General features: G+C 36.9%; 1 protein-coding gene across 1 annotated transcript in view; it reads left to right on the top strand.

Annotated features, from left to right (window-relative positions):
• Positions 1-24,333, top strand: part of LOC109415110 (zinc finger Ran-binding domain-containing protein 2) — a 38,816-nt gene that overhangs the window by 12,486 nt on the left and 1,997 nt on the right. Inside the window, exon 3 of the mRNA XM_019688970.3 lies at positions 14,054-14,453. Coding sequence (XP_019544515.3) covers positions 14,054-14,453 — 400 coding nt within the window. The remainder of the gene's footprint in view (positions 1-14,053; positions 14,454-24,333) is intronic.

The raw sequence follows: 24,333 nt of genomic DNA, 5'->3' as shown, positions 1-24,333 counted from the left end.
ATCTTTAGCCTTGTCCCACCGATACCCTGATATTTTTTGCAATCGGTTAAAACAGTAATATTTTTCTTTTCAACTAATCCTCGGCGTATCAGTGAGATTGGGCTCCTTGTGTCAAAAAGTGCTTTATAAATACAATTATCTAATAAAAATTTAAAGTCTACTAAACCGTCTCGTCCTTCCTCCTTTTCTTTGTGATTCAACGTCTTTGATTTTAAATTTTCGTCTAAATTTTTCGTCAGTGTATAAATACTTGAATCTTCATAACCAGCTCGTTATGATTCGCCGGACTTGAGTTCATCAAAGGACCTCTTCTTGATATTTCCTGAACAGTTCGCCGCTACATGTCCTGGTTGATTGCATTTGAAACATCTTACCAATCTTCTATTAGTATTGAAAGTGCTGAACTTGATCATTCGAAAAGCTTGAATAACTTCAAAGACGGTTTGAAAATTTTGCATCCTTGCTTGGTTTTTGAGTTCATCGCTTAAAATCCCTTCGACAATGTATTGCACCAACTCGTTCTCCGGCATCTTGAGCTTCTGGGCGATCACAATTTTTGACTGGCAATAATCCGAAAACGTTTGTTGTCCATTCCATTTGATCCTCTCTAGTCTTCTCCGCAACTCGAAACAATTTTCAACCGTACCAAACATTCTCCGCAAATCTTCAAGGATTTCTTGATAGTTCTTTGTGACGATATTGGAACAGGAAAATATCCACGACCTCGCCTTGCCTTCGACTTGCTTCATTAGGAGTAGCTTCATTATGTCATCATCCACATTCAGAATTTCCTTTGAAATTTCCACAGCGGTTATAAACTGGAAAACGTCTTCTTCATAGCTTCCACTAAACGTTGGCAACAGGGTCAAAATTTCGTTGAGCTGGTACCTCCTACTCGCTGATTCAAAAACTGCATGTTGCTGCTCTTGACTTCCACTGGTTACAGGAACACTCGGAAAAGGAGCCACACCAGCTGATTCATTAGCCGGCTGACTTTTTGCATAGGAGCAAATCGCTTCAGAACAATGAATCCTCGGAATAGCTGCAGCATTCACAGTGCTTCTCGCAACGATACCTGCACTTAATTTTTTAGAAACTGAACTTGATTCTCCCGAACTCTGGAAACTGCTGATCCATCCATCGAGAAAAAAGTTTTCAGGCTTCAGGAACTTATCCCACTTCTGAGATGTAGTAATCCAGTAATTAACAACCGTACTCTTTGGTGGTCTTTGACAGAATGTCCTTTATTATCCTCAGAAAGTCATGGCCTACTTACAATATTTAATCTTAGTCTACTTAGTCACTATGTACAGTAAAACTACTACACTCAATTTAATAAAATGATTTTTTGAAACATTCTGCGCCTGTGAATATTACAATGCCTCCATACGTTAAAAAATATCCTCTATGATTTTAGACATTGCTTCTCCTGAATATAAGAAAACCGCCGAATTGATTATTGATTATTTTTGCGCACTCATATTTACAAAAAAAACCTATGTGATATTGGAATCACTCCCTGGGTTTATTTCAAAAATTCTTCCTCCGATGTCTTCAGAAATTCTTCTAGATATTTCTTTGGAAATTCTCTCAGGGATTCCTCAAGGGATTCCTTTAATAATTCTTCCAAGAAATCTATCAAGCAATCATTCGGAAATTTATTCGGAAATTCAATTAGAAACTGCAAAAAAAAATCTTAACGGTTTATTTTGGAAAATCTTGCAGAATTGTTTCAAACATTCGTCCATGAACTACCCTCCCCCTGGATATTCGATCTTGACGCGATGGGAGGGCTTAACCCATTAGCACTTTAGCGCCAGTTCATTCACCACCGCTTGGACTTTGAGCTAGATATATCTAGTTTACGAGTTGAGCGCAAGTGAAGGAATCGCCGTAAGTGCTAATGGGAACCAAAGGAGTATCCGTCGTGCATTTATCACAAGTCAAAAACAAATTATAATTCAGCTTGCATAGACCTAATCTTTGCATTCTTTGAATTTTCTCAAATTTAACAAAAATTGTTAAATTTAACGTAACGCAAGAGTGGGTAGAGGAGGTCTCTGCGTTACACTCATCATTCGTTACTTGCATTCGTTTAGTACACAGGACAGGGGACGCTAGGGTAAGTTGACTTACAGCCTTACAGATTAGATTCATTACAATTAGAAAATTATGGACTGATTAGGTAAAGATAAAACTGTTGATTATAGGAGTTTGTATTTGTATTTCTTATTTTTATGGGTTTTGTGAATTTATAAAAGTTGACAAATAATCATTATCATTTTTATTTTTGACAAAAATCAGTTGACTGAACTTTTTTGTTTTTGTTTTGTTTTAGACGGTATTATTTCACTGATAAAAAAAGCAGGAATTTAGTTAGGACTTAGGACGGTTGACATTGTAAAGGGTTACGATGGATATAATATTACTTTGGACTGAGATGATCACAGATATGAAGAAGACGACTAGCGAAATTAGAAACACAATTTGATACATTATTGACTATATTTTGACAAATAGGGTTTGACAAATTTCTTTACAATATCGAATGGAAGCTCAAAAAGTGTTATCTAACACTAATATGAGAGTTATTTGGAGATGATCGGTTATTGACACTATTGGTAATCAGTAGGGACAATGGAAATTCGCGATTTCGCGGAAGCCGCGAAATCCGCGAAATTGGGCCTTGGCCACGAAATTTCAGAAATCCCGCGAAATGCCGCGAAATTTGACAAAATTGTGAAAATACCTCACATATTTCCAATAATTTCAAAATTTTAGTCACAAATTAACAGTTAATTTTCGACAGTTTGGGATTATTTACGATTCTGAATCTATATAATAAAAGTTCATTGCATGCTTCTTTACTGATTTTTCATCAAATTTGTTACTTTTTCGCTAAACTTATTTTTGCGTCCCGCAAAACCAAATAATTTATTCATTTGGCATGCAAAATTGAAGTTTTTTCCAGCAATATGGTTAAAAACATGGGAACGTGACATTGCCGCGAAATTCACAATAGTATTCCGCGAAATTTAAGAAATTTTGCCGCGAATTTCCATTGTCCCTAGTAATCAGCTTGAAATAATTTTCAGAATGTATTATAAAATAACTGAGGATATTATCTGATTATTGTTTGGGGAAGCTGTCAGAAAAACTAGTTGCCCATATCGGCTAAAAACGCTAGTTCTGGTAGCTGTCTTCGAATATTTTCAGAAATATCTTTAAAAAATAGCTACGACACATTTTTTTTCTTTTTGCTCTTTGCATATTTCTTAAGAATAGTACTCTGAAGGCGTTATAGACATAGACACCCTTTTTTATCTCTGAATGTTGTCCAGTGACCTCGGAGATTTTCGATTATTGAAGTATTGTTCAATTATCAAATCATCTTTGGAGCTTCCATTCGATCAAAACACTAGTGCGATGGGAAAAGTTAAAAACAGTATTTTTAAAAACTACTACGACCCAATGCTAATTACTACACACTTTGCTCAAGTTGACGACATCGTCTAGTCCATCGTGAGTATTGGTCCTAGTAGGGGGAAAGTTGGGAAAGGGTCCAGGCTTTGCTATCAGCTGTCTTGCAGCTCCACCTGGTCACTCTTCAAAAAAAAAAAAAAAAAAAAAAACATTCGTCCATGAACTTCATCAGATTTGTTTCAGAAACTCTTCGAAAGCTTTCTCCAGAAATTTCTCGAATAATTCATTTAGAAAACCATTCACGGATTCCTACAAAAATTCCTCTAGTGATTCCTTTAGAAAGTCTTCCATGAAATCATTTCTCTGAGAATTTCTTAAAGAATTGTTTCAGGGATTCTTTTAGTAAATCCATAGATTCATTCAGAAATTTCTCTGAAATTCCCTAAAGATTTATCCAGAAATTAAGAACTAAAAAAAGAACTCTTCTATAAAGAATGGCTTCCATTCGAAATCATTCCATGGATTGCTTTAAAAAATCCTCCAATGATTTCGTTCAAAAAACCTTGCATAGATATTCCTTTATAAAATTCTCCGGGGATTCTTTTAAAAATTCATCCATGGACTTGTACAGAAATTCCTCCAGAGCTCCATAAGCTTCTGAAAGAAATGCTCAATGGATTCTTTCAAAAATCTCTCCTGAGATTCTTTCGCACAATCACCCACGGATTACTTCAAACATATATCAAGTAATTTCTTTCAGAAATTATAAAGTTCAGAACTCCTCCAGAAATTTCACGAAGAATTTCTTTAGAACATCCTTCTGAGTTCCCTTTAATTTTTTTCCAAGATTCATAATAAAGCTCCGCCAAAGATTTCTTTAGAAATTCTTGCAGGGATTCTTTAGAAAACCTTCTATGAATTCCTTCTAAAATTGCATTATGGATATCGTCAGGAATTACTCCAGTATTCATCAATAAAAAATCAATGGATCCTTCCAGAAATTCTTCCAGCTGAGAGGAATCTTTAAGAAATTTTTCAGATAAGCCCTTAAAAATTTCTTCAGAAATTTATCCAAGAATTCGTCTAGGAAGTTTTCCATGGACTCCTTCTGAAACTTCGTCAGGGATTACTTCAGAGATTCTTGCATTATTAACTCCAGTGATTCTAGCGAGAATTGATCCAGTGATTCCTGCAGAAATTCATACAGAGATTCTTGTGTTCCAGTAGCATTCCTTTGAATATTTCCTCAGAAATTCCTCCAGTGTTTCCTCCAAGGATACCTCTAGAAATTTTTCCACGGATTCAGAAAACTTCCAGAAATTTTTACTAGCCATTTCTACACAAATTGAATTGGAAATTTCTCATAAGGTTTTTTGGATTTCTCCAGGAATATTAAAAAAATCCTCCTGGTTCTCTATTGAAGGATTTCTCCAAGAACTCATCTAGAGTTTCTCAATAAATTCTTCTTGGAGTTCCACCAAGCGTTTTTCCAGGAAGTTTTCCTTGTTATTCCTTCAGAAATTTCTTCAGACATTCCTCCTGAGATTCCTCCAGGAATTTTCCTGGAATTCCTTCAAAAATACCTTCAGGGATTTTTACAGGAATTAGACTGGAGAACCTTTTTTAAATAATTCCTCCATGGATTTCTTCTGAAATTTCTTCAGGAATTTCTTCGGAAATATCTCCAGGGACTCTTTCAGTTTTAAGAATTTCTTTATGATTATCATCAAAAGATGTTCCTTGGATTTTTCTTCGTAGAATTCTCCTAGAAATACCTTTAAAAAATCCTGAAGAAATTCCTCCAAGTGTTCCTCCAGCAAATTCTTGAGAAATTGCTTCAGGGATTCTTGTAGAAACCCCTACAATGATTCTTTTTAAAATTGTTTTCTTATTCCATCAGAAATATCCCCTGTGATTCCTTCAAAGATTCCTCCAGAGATTTTTTTCAGCAGTTCATTCAGAAATTTCACAAAAAATACTGTAGGAATTCTTGAATTTCTTAAGGAATCCCTTAAGGATCCTGTATCTTTGAAGAAATCCCAAAAAAAATCATGAGAAACTTGTGGAGGAATGAATTAACTACATCGGCTGTTTTCCTACTCTCCGCATCGACCAATGTGGCGCTAGCTTCTATGCGCGAAAAATCGCTAAAAGTAAATCGCAAAAATATTGTGTGGCGAATACCATCTAAAGGCAAATTCTTCAAAGTGAAACACATTATTCGAAAAAATATTTGGTAGCGGTTGTGCACAATGGTGACCACTATTAAGCCTACCAAATATTTTTTCGGGAAAAGCTTTGTATTTCAAGTAATTCAAGTTTAGATGCATTTCGCCATACAAAATTAAATTGATTTACTCCTGCTGATCAACTGTGGCTGCGCGCAAAGCGGGTAGTCCATTCTGAAAAAAAAAATAAAAAAAACTCTTGGTGGAGTTTATTAAGAAATTTCTGAAGATATTTCTTAAGGAATTTCTGGAGGAGTTTCTTCCAAAAAGGACACTTTCGATGGATTTCTGAAGGAATCCTTGGAGAAATTTCTGAAGTAATTAAAGAACTTGTGGAGACACCTCAGGAGAAATGTTTCGAAGGGTTTCTTGTACAATTTCTCTAGATGAGTGAAAATCCTGCTGAAATTTCTGAAAACAAAAGCCCTAGTGGAATTCTTCAAGGAATCACTATGAAAGTTTCTGAAGGAAAAGAATGTTTTGAAGGAAACTCTCAAAAAAAATCTTGGAAGAACTGAAGAGTTTTCTGCAGGTACTCCAAGAAATATTTCTTAAACCAATGCCAAGGAATAAAGCTCTGTAAAAACTTCTGAAGATTTCCTAAAGAAAGGTCTGAATAAATCCTCAAATGAATTTACGAAGCAGTCTTTGAATGAATACCTGGAGAAACTTTTGGAGAAATCCCTCGAGGAACTTGTAGAAGAATAACTCGTGGAGGAATTTTGGAAGAAATGCCTGAGGGAATCTCTGGAGCAATTCTGGATGGTATGAATCCCCCAACCCTCCCGAATACCTGAAAGAATCACTGGAGGGATTCCACCAAGAATTACTGAGAGATTTCCTCAAAAAAATCTGAAGGCATCCATAGAGTAAATCCTACAGGAATCCATAGGAATCCATAATCCTGAAAGAATCTGCGAAAGGTTTTCTGCAGAAATCTCTAGTGGAATTTCTGATAGAATTTCTAGGTGTAATCCTACAAGAAAAATACCAGCAGACAATTGCACATGAAGATCAGCGCGTCGTTCCTAACCCGACGTCTCCACTAGACAGAAATGTCTTGCCTTTTATCCGAACAGATATGTCATGGCAGAAATGTTCTCTCGCTGTTTGCATGGAAATCAGCGATGTTGATCATTTATGTTACGTTTTCTCTTTCTGGCAGCAAAATGGCAAGACATTTCTGTCTAGTGGAGACGTGGGGTAAAGCAAAGCGAAAGTTATTTTTAGACGCAACCTGGTTTGTCTCTGCTTGGTAAAAAGTGTTTGTGTGTAGTGGTACAAAAACCGTGTAGCGTTTCTTAACCCTCGAGCAGTCGCGTCTTTGACTACCTGCAGGGACGCCGCGCTCACTCTGTGTACCACATGCGTGCATTTTTCATGGTGCGTGTACTCAATACACGACGCGACCGCTCCCGGGTTAATACAGTGAGCCTATGATGATTTCACACATTTTTGTATTGTTTTAATATAGAAACTAGTAAAACATCATATCCCAATTCTTGGTAGGATTTCATGTTACGGGTGTACTTTTGAAAATACGGTGAACTTTTCGTTAAGTGCATCAAACATTCTGAAATTTTCACTGTAAGTTGATCAACTGGTTGCCTGTCTATGGTCTAAATCTGAAAAAGATAGGGCTATTTCACATGAAGTTGAAAAGGTTCTAGTAAAAATCAAAATTAGCGGATAGCCAACTTTAAGGTGAATATATAACGAAGCCACTACTCTGATTTGACCCGCTGGTGGTGACCAATCGATCAACTTTTCAGCGCAATCCGTCTTTTAATTCCTCAGATTTGTGCTCTTGAAAATTCGAGTAGTGGTTTCGTTATATAATCACCTTAAACTGTTATATCTCCGGATTCAATGAACCATATGCAATAAAATTTTTAGCGTTTATGACTTACATAATTAGCAGTGAAAGACGCTTAACTTAACTTAAAATTGATAACACGAAAATAAAATTATAGCGATTAGATTATTTTTCTAATATAACACAAAATTAGCAAAAACTTCAACATCGTTTCCAAATGCAAGATGGTAATTATAGGCCATATAATACAGTGTGTTAGGTTCCTGAGTGCAAACTTTTTAAAGGGTGATAGAGGACCATAAATGGTGAAAAAAAAATGTTCTACGCATATGGTCAAATCTCAACCATTACGAAGTTATTGAATTCCCAATGTTTTTGACTCTTATTGCCTTAACTGGCTATAGCTTGAAAATGGCCAAACTTTTCGCAGTTTTTTTACCCTTATTCGAAAGATTATTGAATTTTCTATCAAATGGCATCTTTGAACCGATTGGTTCAGTTAAATAATTAAGTTTTCTAGAGCAAATAGCTCAAAAGTAGTGTGTTTCAATTTGTTTTTGTCACTTATCTTCGAAAAATGCGTAATAATTTGAAATTCTCTCTTTGGCAAAGTTGTGGCCCCTGTTCCACTCTACAATTCGTTCTTCGACATCAAGCTTCTATCTTTTATCGTTTTCTTGCAATTTCGATTTAAACGTCGCATTTTAGATCATAAATTTGCAATCGTCATGGTAAGCACTTTTTTGCGCACCGTGCCGCACATTTAAATCAAAATTGCAAGAAAACGATTAGAGTTAGAAGTTTTGCGTCAAAGAACGAATTGTAGAGTGAAACAGGGACCACAACTTTGCCTAAGAGAGAATTTTAAATTATTACGCATTTTTCAAAGATAAATGACAAAAACCAATTAAAACACACTACTTATGAGCTATTTGCTCTAGAAAACTTAGTTATTTAACTGAACCAATCGGTTCAAAGATGCCATTTGATAGAAAATTCAATAATCTTTCGAATAAGGGTAAAAAAATTGCGAAAAGTTTGACCATTTTAAAGTTATAGCCAGTTAAGGCAATAAGCGTTAAAAACATGGGGAATTCAATAACTATGTAACGGTTGAGATTTGACCATATGCGTAGAACAATTTTTTTCACCATTTATGGTCCTCTATCACCCTTAAAAAAGTTTGCACTCATGAACCTAACACCCTGTATATTATAAAGTATTATGATTTCTTGACTAATTTGATGCTGTTTGAGTAAAACTTTAGATAACTATGTTGTTTGTACTGCAAGAAATGAAAACAAAACAACATCACTGTTGCCCAAAGTTTTGCTCAAACCGCATCAAATTAGGCAAGGAATCATAATACCCACGCTTTTTGCACCATTTCATTGCAGAAACGGAGAATTGACCTTCTCACCATACAAAAATTCAGCTCATTACTACAAATCTAGTACTTCACCTATCTGTCCTATAGGAAGCAAATAGTGGAGTACTAGATTGAAAGTAGTGAACTGGATTTTTGTATTGCGAGATGATAAATTCTCCGTTTCTGCAATGAAATGGTGCTAACAGCGTGGGTATTATGATTAATGAATTACCTACATCGGCTGTTTTCCTACTCTCCGCATCGACCAATGTGGCGCTAGCTTCTATGCGCGAAAAATCGCTAAAAGTAAATCGCAAAAATATTGTATGGCGAATATCATCTAAAGGCAAATTTATCGAAGTGGAATACATTATTCGAAAAAATATTTGGTAGTGGTTGTGCACAATGGTGACTACTATTAAGCCTACCAATTGTTTTTTCAGTAAAAGCTTTCTATTTCAAGTAATTCAAGCTTCGATGCTTTTCACCATACCAAATAAAATGGATTTACTTCTGCTGATCAACTGTGGGTGTGCGCCAAGCGGGTAGTCCATTGCCTAATGTGATGATGATTGAGCAAAGTTTTGGATCACTGTGTTTCCATTTCTTGCCAAGTCAACAACACATTAATCCAAGGTTTTACTCAAACAACATCAAATTAGGCAAGGAATCATATAACCCACGCTGTTTGCACCATTTAATTGCAGAAACGGAGAATTTATCATCTCACCATACAAAAATCCAGCTCACTACCTTCAATCTAGTACTTTACTGAATGCTTCCTATTGCCTTTTTACACTTTAAATCAACTTTAAGTGCTCATGTAAAGTAGTGATTGCTTTACATATAGGGTATTGGCTCCCTTATTAAGCATGTGGCTCCCATTTTCATCCTACGAAAAACAAGGGATTGGAGCGCTGTTTGTTTTGTTTCTTATTTTTGTATTTTTTGTTAGAAGTTAGCACCAATGTAAACACAAAGAACGGAATCAATCGGTGCCGTAATCGCTTGTTTTCGAATAGGATGAATATGGGAGCGTGAGATTACTGATGGCACACATACCCTACCGTAAATTTGCATGCAATACGGCTTCAGGCCCGTGGTTACTTGGGTTTAATATACATTCATTAGTAAATACACCAATTTACTTAAAATTCATAAAATAAATTAAACGCTGTAACTTTTTTTTCTACAAACAGTTTTAGGTTAAGTCAAACGTTTTTCAAAGCTTAAATCGTTAACCCTCGAGCAGTCGCGTCTTTGACTATCTGCAGCGACGTCACGCTCACGCTGTGTACCTCAAGCGTGCATTTTTCATGGTGCGTGTACTCAGTACACGACGCGACCGCTCCCGGGTTAAGTCATCAAAGCTTCATGTAAAATAGCCCGATCTCTCCCCAATTTGAACCACTGATAGACAACTAGATGATCAAAATTTTTGTGAATGAATTAACTACATCGGCTGTTTTCCTACTCTCCGCATCGACCAATGTGGCGCTAGCTTCTATGTGCGAAAAATCGCTAAAAGTAAATCGCAAAAATATTGTATGGCGAATACAATCTAAAGGCAAATTCTTCAAAGTGGAACACATTATTCGAAAAAATATTTGGTAGTGGTTGTGCACAATGGTGACTACTATTAAGCCTACCAAATATTTTTTTTGGGAAAAGCTTTGTATTTCAAGTAATTCAAGTTTAGATGCATTTCGCCATACAAAATTAAATTGATTTACTCCTGCTGATCAACTGTGGCTGCGCGCAAAGCGGGTAGTCCATTGGGACAGAAACTCCCATACACCGATAAACGCCTAAAAGTATGCAATGCCCTTGGATTTTCATCTAGTTAAAACCTCCTTTGGCATTAGGGTCATTTTTGACTCAAACCATACACTACATCAGCGAGCTGCTGCCAACGTGATGCAAAAGGAAGGTTAAACTGTTATGGTCAAAATTTGTTGCAACAATCCAATCAATGGACTACCCGCTTTGCGCGCAGCCACAGTTGATCAGCAGGAGTAAATCAATTTAATTTTGTATGGCGAAATGCATCTAAACTTGAATTACTTGAAATACAAAGCTTTTCCCGAAAAAATATTTTGTAGGCTTAATAGTGGTCACCATTGTGCACAACCACTACCAAATATTTTTTCGAATAATGTGTTCCACTTTGAAGAATTTGCCTTTAGATGGTATTCGCCATACAATATTTTTGCGATTTACTTTTAGCGATTTTTCGCGCATAGAAGCTAGCGCCACATTGGTCGATGCGGAGAGTAGGAAAACAGCCGATGTAGTTAATTCGTTGTAACTTACTATGCGTAGCATGATCAAATGTTTATGAACTGTAAATATTATATTATTTCTCAGACAATGATAGCTCAGTTCACGGAGTTTTACTCAGTACTCCACAAACGTACATAAGTATACAGGGAAAAATGAAATTATCTGGACAGGCAAAATTTTCTCATTTAAAAAACTTTTCGTTAAGTGCATCAATAGATCATAAATTTGTACTCACACTGATTGGATTGTTGTAACAAATTTTGATCACAACAGTTTAAACTAGATGAAAATCCAAGGGCATTGCATACTTTTGCGCGTTTTTTTGGGGGTTTCTGTCCCAATGAATGGACTACCCGCTTTGCGCGCAGCCACAGTTGATCAGCAGGAGTAAATCAATTTAAATTTGTATGGCGAAATGCATCTAAACTTGAATTACTTAAAATACAAAGTTTTTCCCGAAAAAATATTTGGTTGGCTTAATAGTAGTCACCATTGTGCACAACCACTACCAAATATTTTTTCGAATAATGTATTCCACTTTGAAGAATTTGCCTTTAGATGGTATTCGCCATACAATATTTTTGCGATTTACTTTTAGCGATTTTTCGCGCATAGAAGCTAGCGCCACATTGGTCAATGCGGAGAGTAGGAAAACAGCCGATGTAGTTAATTCATTAACTACATCAGCTGTTTTCCTACTCTCCGCATCGACAAATGTGGCGCTAGCTTCTATGCACGAAAAATCGCTAAAAGTAAATCGCAAAAATATTGTATGGCGAATAGCATCTAAAGGCAAATTTATCGAAGTGGAATACATTATTCGAAAAAATATTTGGTAGTGGCTGTGCACAATGGTGACTACTATATTAAGCCTACCAAATATTTTTTCAGTAAAAGCTTTCTATTTCAAGTAATTCAAGTTTAGATGCTTTTCACCATACAAAATAAAATGGATTTACTCCTGCTGATCAACTGTGGGTGTGCGCCAAGCGGGTAATCCATTCACAAAATTGCTTCCAATGGACTACCCGCTTTGCGCGCAGCCACAGTTGATCAGCAGGAGTAAATCAATTTTATTTTGTATGGTGAAATGCATCTAAACTTGAATTACTTGAAATACAAAGCTTTTCCCGAAAAAATATTTGGTAGGCTTAATAGTGGTTACCATTGTGCACAACCACTACCAAATATTTTTTTCGAATAATGTGTTCCACTTTGAAGAATTTGCCTTTAGATGGTATTCGCCATACAACATTTTTGCGATTTACTTTTAGCGATTTTTCGCGCATAGAAGCTAGCGCCACATTGGTCGATGCGGAGAGTAGAAAAACAGCCGATGTAGTTAATTCATTAATAAAATCACCTGAGATGGCTCTTTATATGTATTATTTTGACCTACGTGTGCCTTTTGCTTAACTGATTGACAGAATCTATGTTATAAAATTTAAAATACAATACCTCCCGCACAATCAACGTTGCCCGCATTATCAAAAATACCCTGTTCTACGGTAGCGAAATGTTACATGCAAGTTACATGCTTTCGGGCATCAATTTGTTTTTAATGTTGAACCATCGGCGAAGTACCAATCGAAAGAAGTTTTCTAATTCACAACTGTAATTTTTCTTCGCTTATTATTCAAGAGGAATGGTATAAACTGTGCATTGAATAGAGAAAGAAATGCAGAAGCATGATCGGTTTTATGATTTTGAGCCAAAAATCGTTTTTATTTTTAGCACAATGCTTCTACTAAAATACAGCATGGCCAAGAGTACAGCAAAAACCTGATCAGAAAACGCCAAATAGTAGGCAAAGTTTCACTCAAAAGAAATTATACTCCAACCTAAAACGTCCGTTATAGTGTTCTCAATCAAATACCAACGCGAAAAACTGAAACTTCTATTACCCTATGCAAAATTGCAAATGCGATTATGCTATCGCTAGAGAAACATGCCTTACCAGAGTAAGTACTAAGAAAGTCAGAGTCCCTATGTATAAATATCTTCAGTTCAGTTCAGTGAAGTGAAGTGATTTTTCTGAAACATTTTTTGGTGTACCTAGTGAAATTTGCTGGCGTCAAATTGATTCAATTTATTTTGTTTTTATTTCTGAAACATTTTTTGGCGTATCTAGTGAAATTTGCTGGCACCAAATTAGTTCAATTTATTTTATTAATTTTTCTGAAACATTTTTTGGCGTATTTAAACAGAAATTTATAGTTAGGGGGGTCAAGTGCCCCCTTTTGCCCCCCTTTGTCTTCACCAATGCTGATGATTCTCCCAAACGAACTTCCCCCGGGCGGGTGCGCTGCTTGATTCATGATTTTCGTTTAGCGGGATTTTCCACTCGTTGCTCGGGTGTTACCCGACGTCTCCACTAGACAGAAATGTCTTGCCATTTTGCTGGACAGATGTGTCATGACTGAAATGTTCTCTCGCTGTTTGCATGGAAAGCAGCGGTGTTGATCATTCCTGTAACGTTTCCTGGCAGCCTAAATGACAAGCCATTTCTGTCTAGTGGAGACTAGAGTCCCTATAATTAGAGTCTGGCGGACTGTCACTTTCGACCGGAGCCAATCGAGCACGACGTCATAGTGTCCTCACCGATAAATGCTACACCGTGACGTCATGCTCGATTGGCTCCGATCGAAAGTGACAGTCCGCCAGACTCTAACTAGACTGACTCTAGTGGAGACGTGGGGTTTAATTAGAACCTGTACTCAAATCTCTTTTGCATTTGCGTAGTCAGCTTTTTCTTTTTCCTTACTCTCCTAAACAAACACTAGAAAGTGAAGAATGGGGGAGTAGCACGGCCTCTCTTTCATCCCGCGCTTTCTCGTGTTTATCAAGGAGAACGAATGACAAAAAAAGGCAAGACTCACCTGTACACCTACAGCTGTTTCGATTTTTGTTTTCACTATACCTTTTTCGTTTCAGGATACGGAGGAGGCTACAATGATCGCGGTGTTGTTGAGTACAAAGACCGGTCAGACTCGGACGACGAATATGACGAATTTGGCCGCAGAAAGAAGAGAAAATCCAGCTCTTCTTCTCGAGCTCGGTCGTCTAAAGATAGCCCATCAAAGAGTAAAAAGCCGCGCCAAGCTGAAGAGGACGATGAAGATGAAGATGACGATGAAGATGATGACAATGGAGATCTCTCGAAATATGATCTGTGGGGTTCTGACACAGAGGATGTAAGCAAAAGTGAGAAACGTGTTGAACCCAAAGATCACAAGGACGATTACTCCTCAAGCTCAAGTTCAAGCTCCAGCTCAAGCTCCAGCTCAAGCTCTGAATCTAGTTCATGCTCTCGATCAAGATCAAGAAGCCCTCGGTACGTATTTCCTATAATTATCATTTCACAATAAGTCAGAATGAACTACGACTCACCTTATATCCTTTTTGTATGGACTGCCATGCCCCCCTTTAGAGCGCCATATAATTTATGGACGCTTCCTGATCAAATCTACTATAATTTGCATTCGAACATTCTTTAGCATTACATGAGGTCAGGTGGGGTGGGGCAGGATGGGTCACGTTTTATTCATATTTTCTCAAAAAAAACGGAAATATACGGTTTTTTCATTAACTAATATATACTCCATATAAATACTGAATATTGATTGATTTGATTTGCCTTTATTATAGAGACTTTCAGCCCTTGGCTGGTTCGTCTCTCGAATACTGAATAAACAAGAGCTACTAGTAAATATGTTAATAAGTTAGGCCGGAACAAATCTCATTTTCTTCTTTTGTCACAGTGCTTGTTGACGCGACAAGTGGAGGAAGATAAATAATAAATAAATTTGATGAAAAATTACCCAAACAATTAAGCAAAATCGCCAAACTTATCGGATTTGTTAAGATCTTCTTCTAAGAAACTATAATTTCACCTACAAATTTTAAAATTTCTCGAATAATTTATTTGTGTTCCCCTTCAAAATGTTAAATTCCGACCAAAATTTTCCGTAGTGGGGGGGAGGTGTCATAAGAGCATATCGAAATGTGTGTCAGCGATGTTTAGAAAATTAAAAAAAATACAATAGGTGACCATCTTGCCCCGCAAGCGTTTATGTGGAGAATATATGAAATGCACAGACAAACAGACGTAACACTCTTCAAAACGGCTTGGCGCATGCATTTAACGATCAATTGGGTTTTTACATTTAAAAAAATTCAATGATTTTTTTTGTTTTTAAACGAAAAAGCATTTTTTTCTGAGCTGCTATGATTTTTTCAGATTTTTAGAACTTTATTTTGGTACCTAAATCAATTTCAAAGAGATTTTTTGAAATCACACTTTGACAGCTCCGCTCAGTACAAAATGCGACTCGACAAAACGCTCCCATACAAACTTTTAATTGATTTTTAATAGGTTCGGGCACCAAAATTGATAAAAATTTGGATTTCGACTTAGTTTGGCATACAGATTCAGAATATGGAATTATCTCAATCCCTCACCCTGGATATTCGATCTTGACGCGATGGGAGGGCTTAACCCATTAGCACTTAAGCGCCAGTTTATTCACCATCGCTTGGACTTTGAATTAGATATATCTGGTTTAAGAGTTGAACGCAAGTGAAGGAATCGGCCGTAAGTGCTAATGGGAACCAAAGGAGTATCCGTTGTGCATTTATCACAAGTCAAAGACAAGTTATAATTCAGCTTGCCAGGGGCCTACATCGTCGAAACCAAAACATGACGCTGAAAGCGAGCGCCCATCAGCATCGGACGGACGCCGACGACGGGAACATTCACAACAACATCCAAGCGCTTCGCTTCATCCGTTATTTTTGTCGCTTTCTTCGACGCAACGACGAGCGGCGGCTCATTTTCACACCGACTGGGCTTCAATTGAAATTTTCAAATTACCTAAAATGTTTGTTTGCTTAATTTTTTTTATGGATAATAGACTGTTTCAGTAAAATATGCATAGCATACATCAACATTACACAGATTTGTCGGATGTTACACTCATTAATTGAGTTACAACAGAAAAATTCATTTGATGTCGAACGAGCGTGCGTGAGCTTGTGAGTGCGAAACAAAGCGGCATCTGCGACGGCGCAGCACCGTCGGTTCATCGGTGACGATGACAGTCGGACTGGGCGACGACGACGGCGGCTTGCTTCCATTGACGATTGAAAACATTGTTTACAAACTTCACCTGAAAATTTCAATTGAAATTGAAAATGTAGGGCCCTGGCTTGCATAGACCTACTATTGGCATTCTTTGAATTTTCTCAAATTTAACAATATTTTTTAAATTTTATGAAACGCAAGAGTGTTACAGCGGACTGTTCAACCGCCAATTTAAATATAATGGGAATGCAGAACGCTATCGGTGAATGATGCGGCGAACGTGTTCCGCTTTGTTGTTGTTCAGTGTTGTTCAGTACTGCAGCATAATTGTACATATTACGTACACTGCCGTGAATCGCATATCAGTCCCATCTTTGCTGGATTTCCTATGCAAATGGGACAGATATGCTATTCACGGCAGTACAGTAGAAGATGTGCAACAGTTAGATGAGAGTGTTTTTGTTGATTGCGCTTTGATAAGGCAGTTTTCTAGAAAGATAGTAGTCCTGTTCAACGACGTAGGTTGAACTTGCTCGAAGTTGCTGCATCCTTCTCTTACCCATTTGTCAACAAACGGGAAAGAGCGGGATGGAGCAAGTTCGAGCAAGTTCAACCTACGTCGTTGAACAGGACTAGTGTTTTCTCTATCGTATTACAGTCGAACTTCCATGAGTCGATGTTCCTTGACTCGATATCGACTCATGGAGGTAAATTTTTCCATACTGAAAAATAATTTCTGGGTTACTATGATGGTCCCCCCAAAAAGCTTTCCAAAGGATTTTTATTCCACTACTCGATATTTCCTTGAGTCGATGGTCCCTTCAATATCGACTCATGGAGGTTTTACTGTAATAGAATTGCGAACGTTTAATTATTGATTGAAATTGCGTTGAATGTGCGAGATTATGTATTGTAAGTTTGTTATTGTGTATCAAAATATTGTATATAGTAATTTGTGAAATTGTAGATCGTTTGCTAAACGGAAGAGTTTTGTACGGAATGTAGTGATAGTGTCGTTATACCGTGACTTACCGTGAGTTTGTACCACATTTGTTGAAACATCATGTTTGCAATAATGTTGAATGTTTAATTAGGTTCGCCCAGAAATCCCGCAGGTAGAATTTTGGAAGTGCTTGTAGCCGAGGGGAAAACTAGATTGTAAGTAGTTTGTTTATACCATGTTTGCTATTGTTTATTGATTGATAATATATTTTAGTTGAGTTTGTTGTCCATCAACTTACTACGAAATTGTTCTACCCGCATTGCTGAACATCCAGCAAAAATATATTGCTGGATAGATTGCTGTATCTACAGCATGTTAAAAACCAGTAAAACTTTGCTGGTTTCCAGCGAATGAATTAACTACATCGACTGTTTTCCTACTCTCCGCTTCGACCAATGTGGCGCTAGCTTCTATGCGCGAAAAATCGCTAAAAGTAAATCGCAAAAATATTGTATGGCGAATACCATCTAAAGGCAAATTCTTCAAAGTGGAACATATTATTCGAAAAAATATTTGGTAGTTGTTGTGCATAATGGTGACCACTATTAAGCCTACCCAGGGCTGGAATTCTCATCAAAGTGTAAAAACGCAGTGAGCCACTGGCTGCGCGCATTCAATACAAACGAATGTGCTGCGTACGGATGCTCATTCTCACGGATCTTTTGCTCTTTGAGGTGCACTGCGTTTTGGCGCAGTGCGTAATGTATCTGTTTCACGCAAAGAGTAAAGGACACATGATGCACGCATACTCATTGCGCTGCTCATTGCGCAGTTGGTATGACAGAAATCACAGATAAACGAACGTAACACTGACGAAAATTTCTTCCTGTATATCTCAGGATCCTGATAACTTACAGAGTTGGTGTTTTCGGCATAATTATTAGGCTGGTCAAGCACCTACTGGTAATGGGTAGTTTGATTCGGGATTCTTCCATTAGGCGGCACTAGTGATCGAACAAATTTTATATTTCATGTATCTCAGGACTCTGATCACTTAGAAAGATGGTGTCTTCGGCATTTTTGCTTGGTAGGACAAGGGCTTACAGTTCATGGACAATTTGTTTCGAAATTTTGCCACTAGGCGGCGCTAGTTGCACATTTGCAATGTCATGCAAATGATTGATTTTTTTCATTAAGTATTCAACATGCTGTAATTTTGTTTTCTTTGAACATATTCAAGTCAAGTCAAATGTTTTACAAAGACCAATATGTTAGCCGTAAACAGTGTTGGTAAAAACTCAAATTCTCAAATCTCATGGTCGAGTTGTTTCACGCGCGATTCTTGACTCGCCAAACTCATAGCCGAAAAAATCATGCATGAGTTGACTCGTTATTTCACTCATTGCTTCATTTCTTGGTGTTCTTATTATTTACATCGATTTTTTTAGGATTATATGATAGGAAAACTGCAAATCTAGCGTACAATAACATTGAATGCCATTCAAATTGATTTGGATTCGTTTTACAAGCAAACGAGATTTCGGCGCTTGACTCGTGAGAGCGAGATTTTGCATGAAATTCTCGCGCATGAGAAAATGATTCAGAATCGCGCGCGAGTTTGCTCACGCAGGAGCGGTTCATGAGTGCGCATTGAGTGTGATTTTACCAACACTGGCCGTAAATGTGCAAAATTTCATTTCCTTCGGTTCACTAAATCCTGAGATATAGCAGTTTAATGAAAAATACTAAAATATGAATCATTCAACTAGAATCGTTCTAACTTCATGTAAAATTATCCAATCAAGCTCAAATTTGTACCATTTAGAGCTAACTAGTTGGGCAATAAGCGATAAAAATTTGAGAATTTTTGGTGCACTTAATAAAAAGTTACAGCTTGCTGAATATTTTTGCGATAAATAATTAAAATTGCATGCTTTTACTAATTTTTAACTAGCGCCACCTAGTGGTAGAATATTGAAACAATTTACCAATCAACGGAAAGGCCTTAACCAACCAAACAACATTGCCGAAGACACCATCTTTCTAAGTGATCACAGTCCTGAGATATACGGAATATAAAAATTGCTTGATCGCTATCGCCACCTAGTGGAGGTATTTATAACCAAACGGCCCATCACTAGCAAGACCTTGACTATTTTAACAACTTTGTCAAACACACTAACTATCTAAGTAATCATTCTGCTGAGATATATGGTATGAAATTTTCACAAGTGTCACATCTTGTTGTCTGTGATTTCTGTTATGTCAGAGACAAACAGACGTAATACTGACGAGTTTTTTATACCAAATTTCTCATGATCGTGATAACTTCGAGAGTTTATGTATTCGGAAAAAAATATTTGGCTGGTTTAGAACTTACCAATTATGATTCGTTTGATTAAAAATTCCTCCACTAGGCGGCGCTACAGAGCAAACAAAATTTATATTATACAGGGTGTTAGGTTCATGAGTGCAAACTTTTTAAAGGGTGATAGAGGACCATGAATGATGAAAAAAATGTTCTACGCATATGGTCAAATGTCAACCGTTACGTACTTATTGAAATGCCCATGTTTTTGACTCTTATTGCCTTAACTGGCTATAACTTGAAAATGGTCAAACTTATCGCAGTTTTTGACCCTTATTCGAAAGATTATTCAATTTTCTATCAAATGGCATCTTTGAATCGATTGGTTTAGTTAAATTACTAAGTATTCTAGAGCAAAATAGCTAAAAATAGCGTGTTTTAATTTGTTTTTGTCATTTATTTTTGAAACATGCGTAATAAATTAAAATTCTTTCTTTGGCAAAGTTGTGGTCCCTGTTCAACTTTACAATTCGTTCTTTGCCATCAAACTTCTGGCTCTTATCGTTTTCTTGCAATTTTAATTTTAATGTGCGGCACAGTTGCAAATTTATGATGTGAAATGCGATGTTTAATTCGAAATTGTAAGAAAACGACAAGAGCTAGAAGATTGATGTCAAAGAACGAATTGTAGATTGAAACAGGGGCCACAACTTTGCCAAAGAAATAATTTTAATTTATTACGCATGTTTCAAAGATAATGGACTACCCGCTTTGCGCGCAGCCACAGTTGATCAGCTGGAGTAAATCAATTTAATTTTGTATGGCGAAATGCATCTAAACTTGAATTACTTGAAATACAAAGCTTTTACCGAAAAAATATTTGGTAGGCTTAATAGTGGTCACCATTGTGTACAACCACTACCAAATATTTTTTCGAATAATATATTCCACTTTGAAGAATTTGCCATTAGATGGTATTCGCCATACAATATTTTTGCGATTTACTTTTAGCGATTTTTCGCGCATAGAAGCTAGCGCCACATTGGTCGATGCGGAGAGTAGGAAAACAGCCGATGTAGTTAATTCATTGACAAAATCAAATTAAAACACACTATTTTTAGCCATTTTGCTCTAGAAAACTTACTTATTTAACTAAACCAATCGATTCAAAGATGCCATTTGATAGAAAATTCAATAATTTTTCGAATGAGGGTAAAAAAACTGCGATAAGTTTGACCATTTTCAAGTAATAGCCAGTTAAGGCAATAAGAGTCAAAAACATGGGAAGTTCAATAACTACGTAACGGTTGAGATTTGACCATATGCGTAGAACAATTTTTTTCACCATTCATGGTCCTCTATCACCCTTTAAAAAGTTTGCACTTAGGGGCAATTTCTTCACCCTGGTTTAAGCGTTAAACCAGGTTTAACTATGTGGGTAAGCCTGGCTTACCAGTTAAGCTGAGGTGAAGAAATCGGCCCTTAGGAACCTAACACCCTGTATATATTTCAGGATTCTGATCACTTCGAAAGATGGTTTCTTCGGCAATGTAGTTTGCTTGGTTAAGGCCTTTCAGTTGATTGGTAAATTGTTTCAATATTCTGCCAGTAGATGGCGCTAGTTATCAATTAGAAGAAGCATGCAACTTTCATTAATTATCGCAAAAATATTCAGCAAGCTGTAACTTTCTATAGAGTGCACCAAAAATTCTCAAATTTTTATCGCTTATTGCACAACTAGTTAGCTCTAAATGATAAATGGGCTTGATTGAATAATTTTACATGAAGTTAGAGCGATTCTAGTTAAATGATTCATATTTGAGTATTTTTCGTTAAACTGCTATATCTCAGAATTTATTGGACCGAATGAAATGAAATTTTGCACATTTACGGCTAACATATTGGTCTTTGTAAAACATTTGACTTGACTTGAATATGTTCAAAGAAAACAAAATTACAGCATGTTGAATACTTAATGAAAAAAATCAATCGTTTTCATGATCTTGCAAATGTGTAACTAGCGCCGCCTAGTGGCGGAGTTTCGAAACAAGTGGTCCATTTACTTTGAGCCCTTGGCTTAATAAACAACATTGCCGAAGACACCAACTTTCTAAGTGATCAAAGTCCTGAGATATATGAAATATAAAATTTGTTTGACCTCTAGCACCACCTAGTGGTGGAATACTGAATCAAACGATCCATAACCTTTAGGCCCTTGATCAGCCTAACAACTTTACCGAAAACATCAATTCTCAAAGTAATCAGAATCTTGACAAATATGGAAGCAAATTTCGACAGTGTTACGTCTTTTTGTCTCTGATTTCACTTCGTTTCGCCTCACTCATTGTCAATTTACTTTCACACTCTTTCACACTGAGCAGAACAAATAACGCAGTGTGTAATGGCAAACTGCTCTCTGCGTGTGAGTTTGCTCACTGCGTTCTTTTTATTTCTCATTGCGTAGCCACCTGCTCTTTGCGCTTTGCGTTTAGAAACTGCGCATTGCGCACAGTGAGTGAGGAAATGCCAGCCCTGAGCCTACCAAATATTTTTTCGGGAAAAGCTTTGTATTTCAAGTAATTCAAGTTTAGATGCATTTCGCCATACAAAAATAAATTGATTTACTCCTGCTGATCAACTGTGGCTGCGCGCAAAGCGGGTAGTCCATTAAAAATACACACCAAATTTTGATTTTCTCATCCAGCAAAACGAATTGCTGGATAAGCATCAGCAAATTGCATTTTGCTGAAAGATCGGTACTGCTAACTGAATAGTCAGCAAACATTGAAATAGCTGGCTAATCAGCAAAACACTTGTCAGAAACTTACAATTTTCTATAAAAAGTGTTTCTCGTCTCTTCATTCCGACTTACAAACAGACGTTAAAACTGTAGCAGAAATCATGAAAATTCCGACAAAAAAGTCTTCAGCAGCATAGAGAATAAAGCGCAGTGTTTTCATGTATGTCTCCTGTACACTGGTGGATTAATAAATTTCAGCTAATGAATTAAATGCTTTGGCTGTTTTCCTACTCTCCGCATTGACCAATGTGGCGCTAGCTTCTATGCGCAAAAAATCGCTAAAAGTAAATCGCAAAAATATTGTATGGCGAATTTCGCCATACAAAATTAAATTGATTTACTCCTGCTGATCAACTGTGGCTGCGCGCAAAGCGGGTAGTCTATTAAAAAACATTTAAAGTTTTAGGGAAAAAAAAACAAAAAAAAAGCAGCCGGAATGGACTACCCGCTTTGCGCGCAGCCACAGTTGATCAGCAGGAGTAAATCAATGGACTACCCGCTTTGCGCGCAGCCACAGTTGATCAGCAGGAGTAAATCAATTTAATTTTGTATGGCGAAATGCATCTAAACTTGAATTACTTGAAATACAAAGCTTTTCCCGAAAAAATATTTGGTAGGGTTAATAGTGATCACCATTGTGCACAACCACTACCAAATATTTTTTCGAATAATGTATTCCACTTCTTTAAATTTGTCTTTAGATGCTATTCGCCATACAATATTTTTGCGATTTACTTTTAGCGATTTTTCGTGCATAGAAGCTAGCGCCACATTGGTCGATGCGGAGAGTAGGAAAACAGCCGATGTAGGTAATTCATTAATTACCTGCATCGGCTGTTTTCCTACTCTCCGCATCGACCAATTAGGCGCTAGCTTCTATGCGCGAAAAACCGCTAAAAGTAAATCGCAAAAATATTGTATGGCGAATAGCATCTAAAGGCACATTTCTCGAAGGGGAATACATTAATCGAAAAAATATTTGGTTGTGGTTGTGCACAATGGTGAGCACTATTAAGCCTACCAAATATTTTTTCGGGAAAAGCTTTCTATTTCAAGTAATTCAAGTTTAGATGCATTTCGCCATACAAAATTAAATTGATTTACTCCTGCTGATCAACTGTGGCTGCGCGCAAAGCAGGTAGTCCATTGAATTTTGTATGGCGAAATACATCTAAACTTGAATTACTTGAAATACAAAGCTTTTCCCGAAAAAATATTTGGTAGGCTAAATAGTGGTCACCATTGTGCACAACCACTACCAAATATTTTTTCGAATAATGTGTTCCACTTCGATAAATTTGCCTTTAGATGCTATTCGCCATACAATATTTTTGAGATTTACTTTTAGCGATTTTTCGCGCATAGAAGCTAGCGCCACATTGGTCGATGCGGAGAGTAGGAAAACAGCCGATGTAGTTAATTCATTCATTAACTACATCGGCTGTTTTCCTACTCTCCGCATCGACCAATGTGGCGCTAGCTTCTATGCGCGAAAAATCGCTAAAAGAAAATCGCAAAAATATTGTATGGCGAATACCATCTAAAGGCAAATTCTTCAAAGTGGAACACATTATTCGAAAAAATATTTGGTAGTGGTTGTGCACAATGGTGACCACTATTAAGCCTACCAAATATTTTTTCGGTAAAAGTTTTGTATTTCAAGTAGTTCAAGTTTAGATGCATTTCGCCATACAAAATTAAATTGATTTACTCCTGTTGATCAACTGTGGCTGCGCGCAAAGCGGGTAGTCCATTTTATTTTGTATGGCGAAATGCATCTAAACTTGAATTACTTGAAATACAAAGCTCTTTCCGAAAAAATATTTGGTAGGCTTAATAGTAGTCACCATTGTGCACAACCACTACCAAATATTTTTTCGAATAATGTGTTCCACTTTGAAGAATTTGCCTTTAGATGGTATTCGCCATACAATATTTTTGCGATATACTTTTAGCGATTTTTCGCGCATAGAAGCTAGCGCCACATTGGTCGATGCGGAGAGTAGGAAAACAGCCGATGTAGTTAATGAATTAACTACATCGGCTGTTTTTCTACTCTCCGCATTGACCAATGTGGCGC

Source organism: Aedes albopictus, chromosome 2, assembly GCF_035046485.1.
Source record: "Aedes albopictus strain Foshan chromosome 2, AalbF5, whole genome shotgun sequence".
Lineage (NCBI taxonomy): Eukaryota > Metazoa > Arthropoda > Insecta > Diptera > Culicidae > Aedes > Aedes albopictus.
This window is presented reverse-complemented; position numbering and strand designations above follow the sequence as displayed.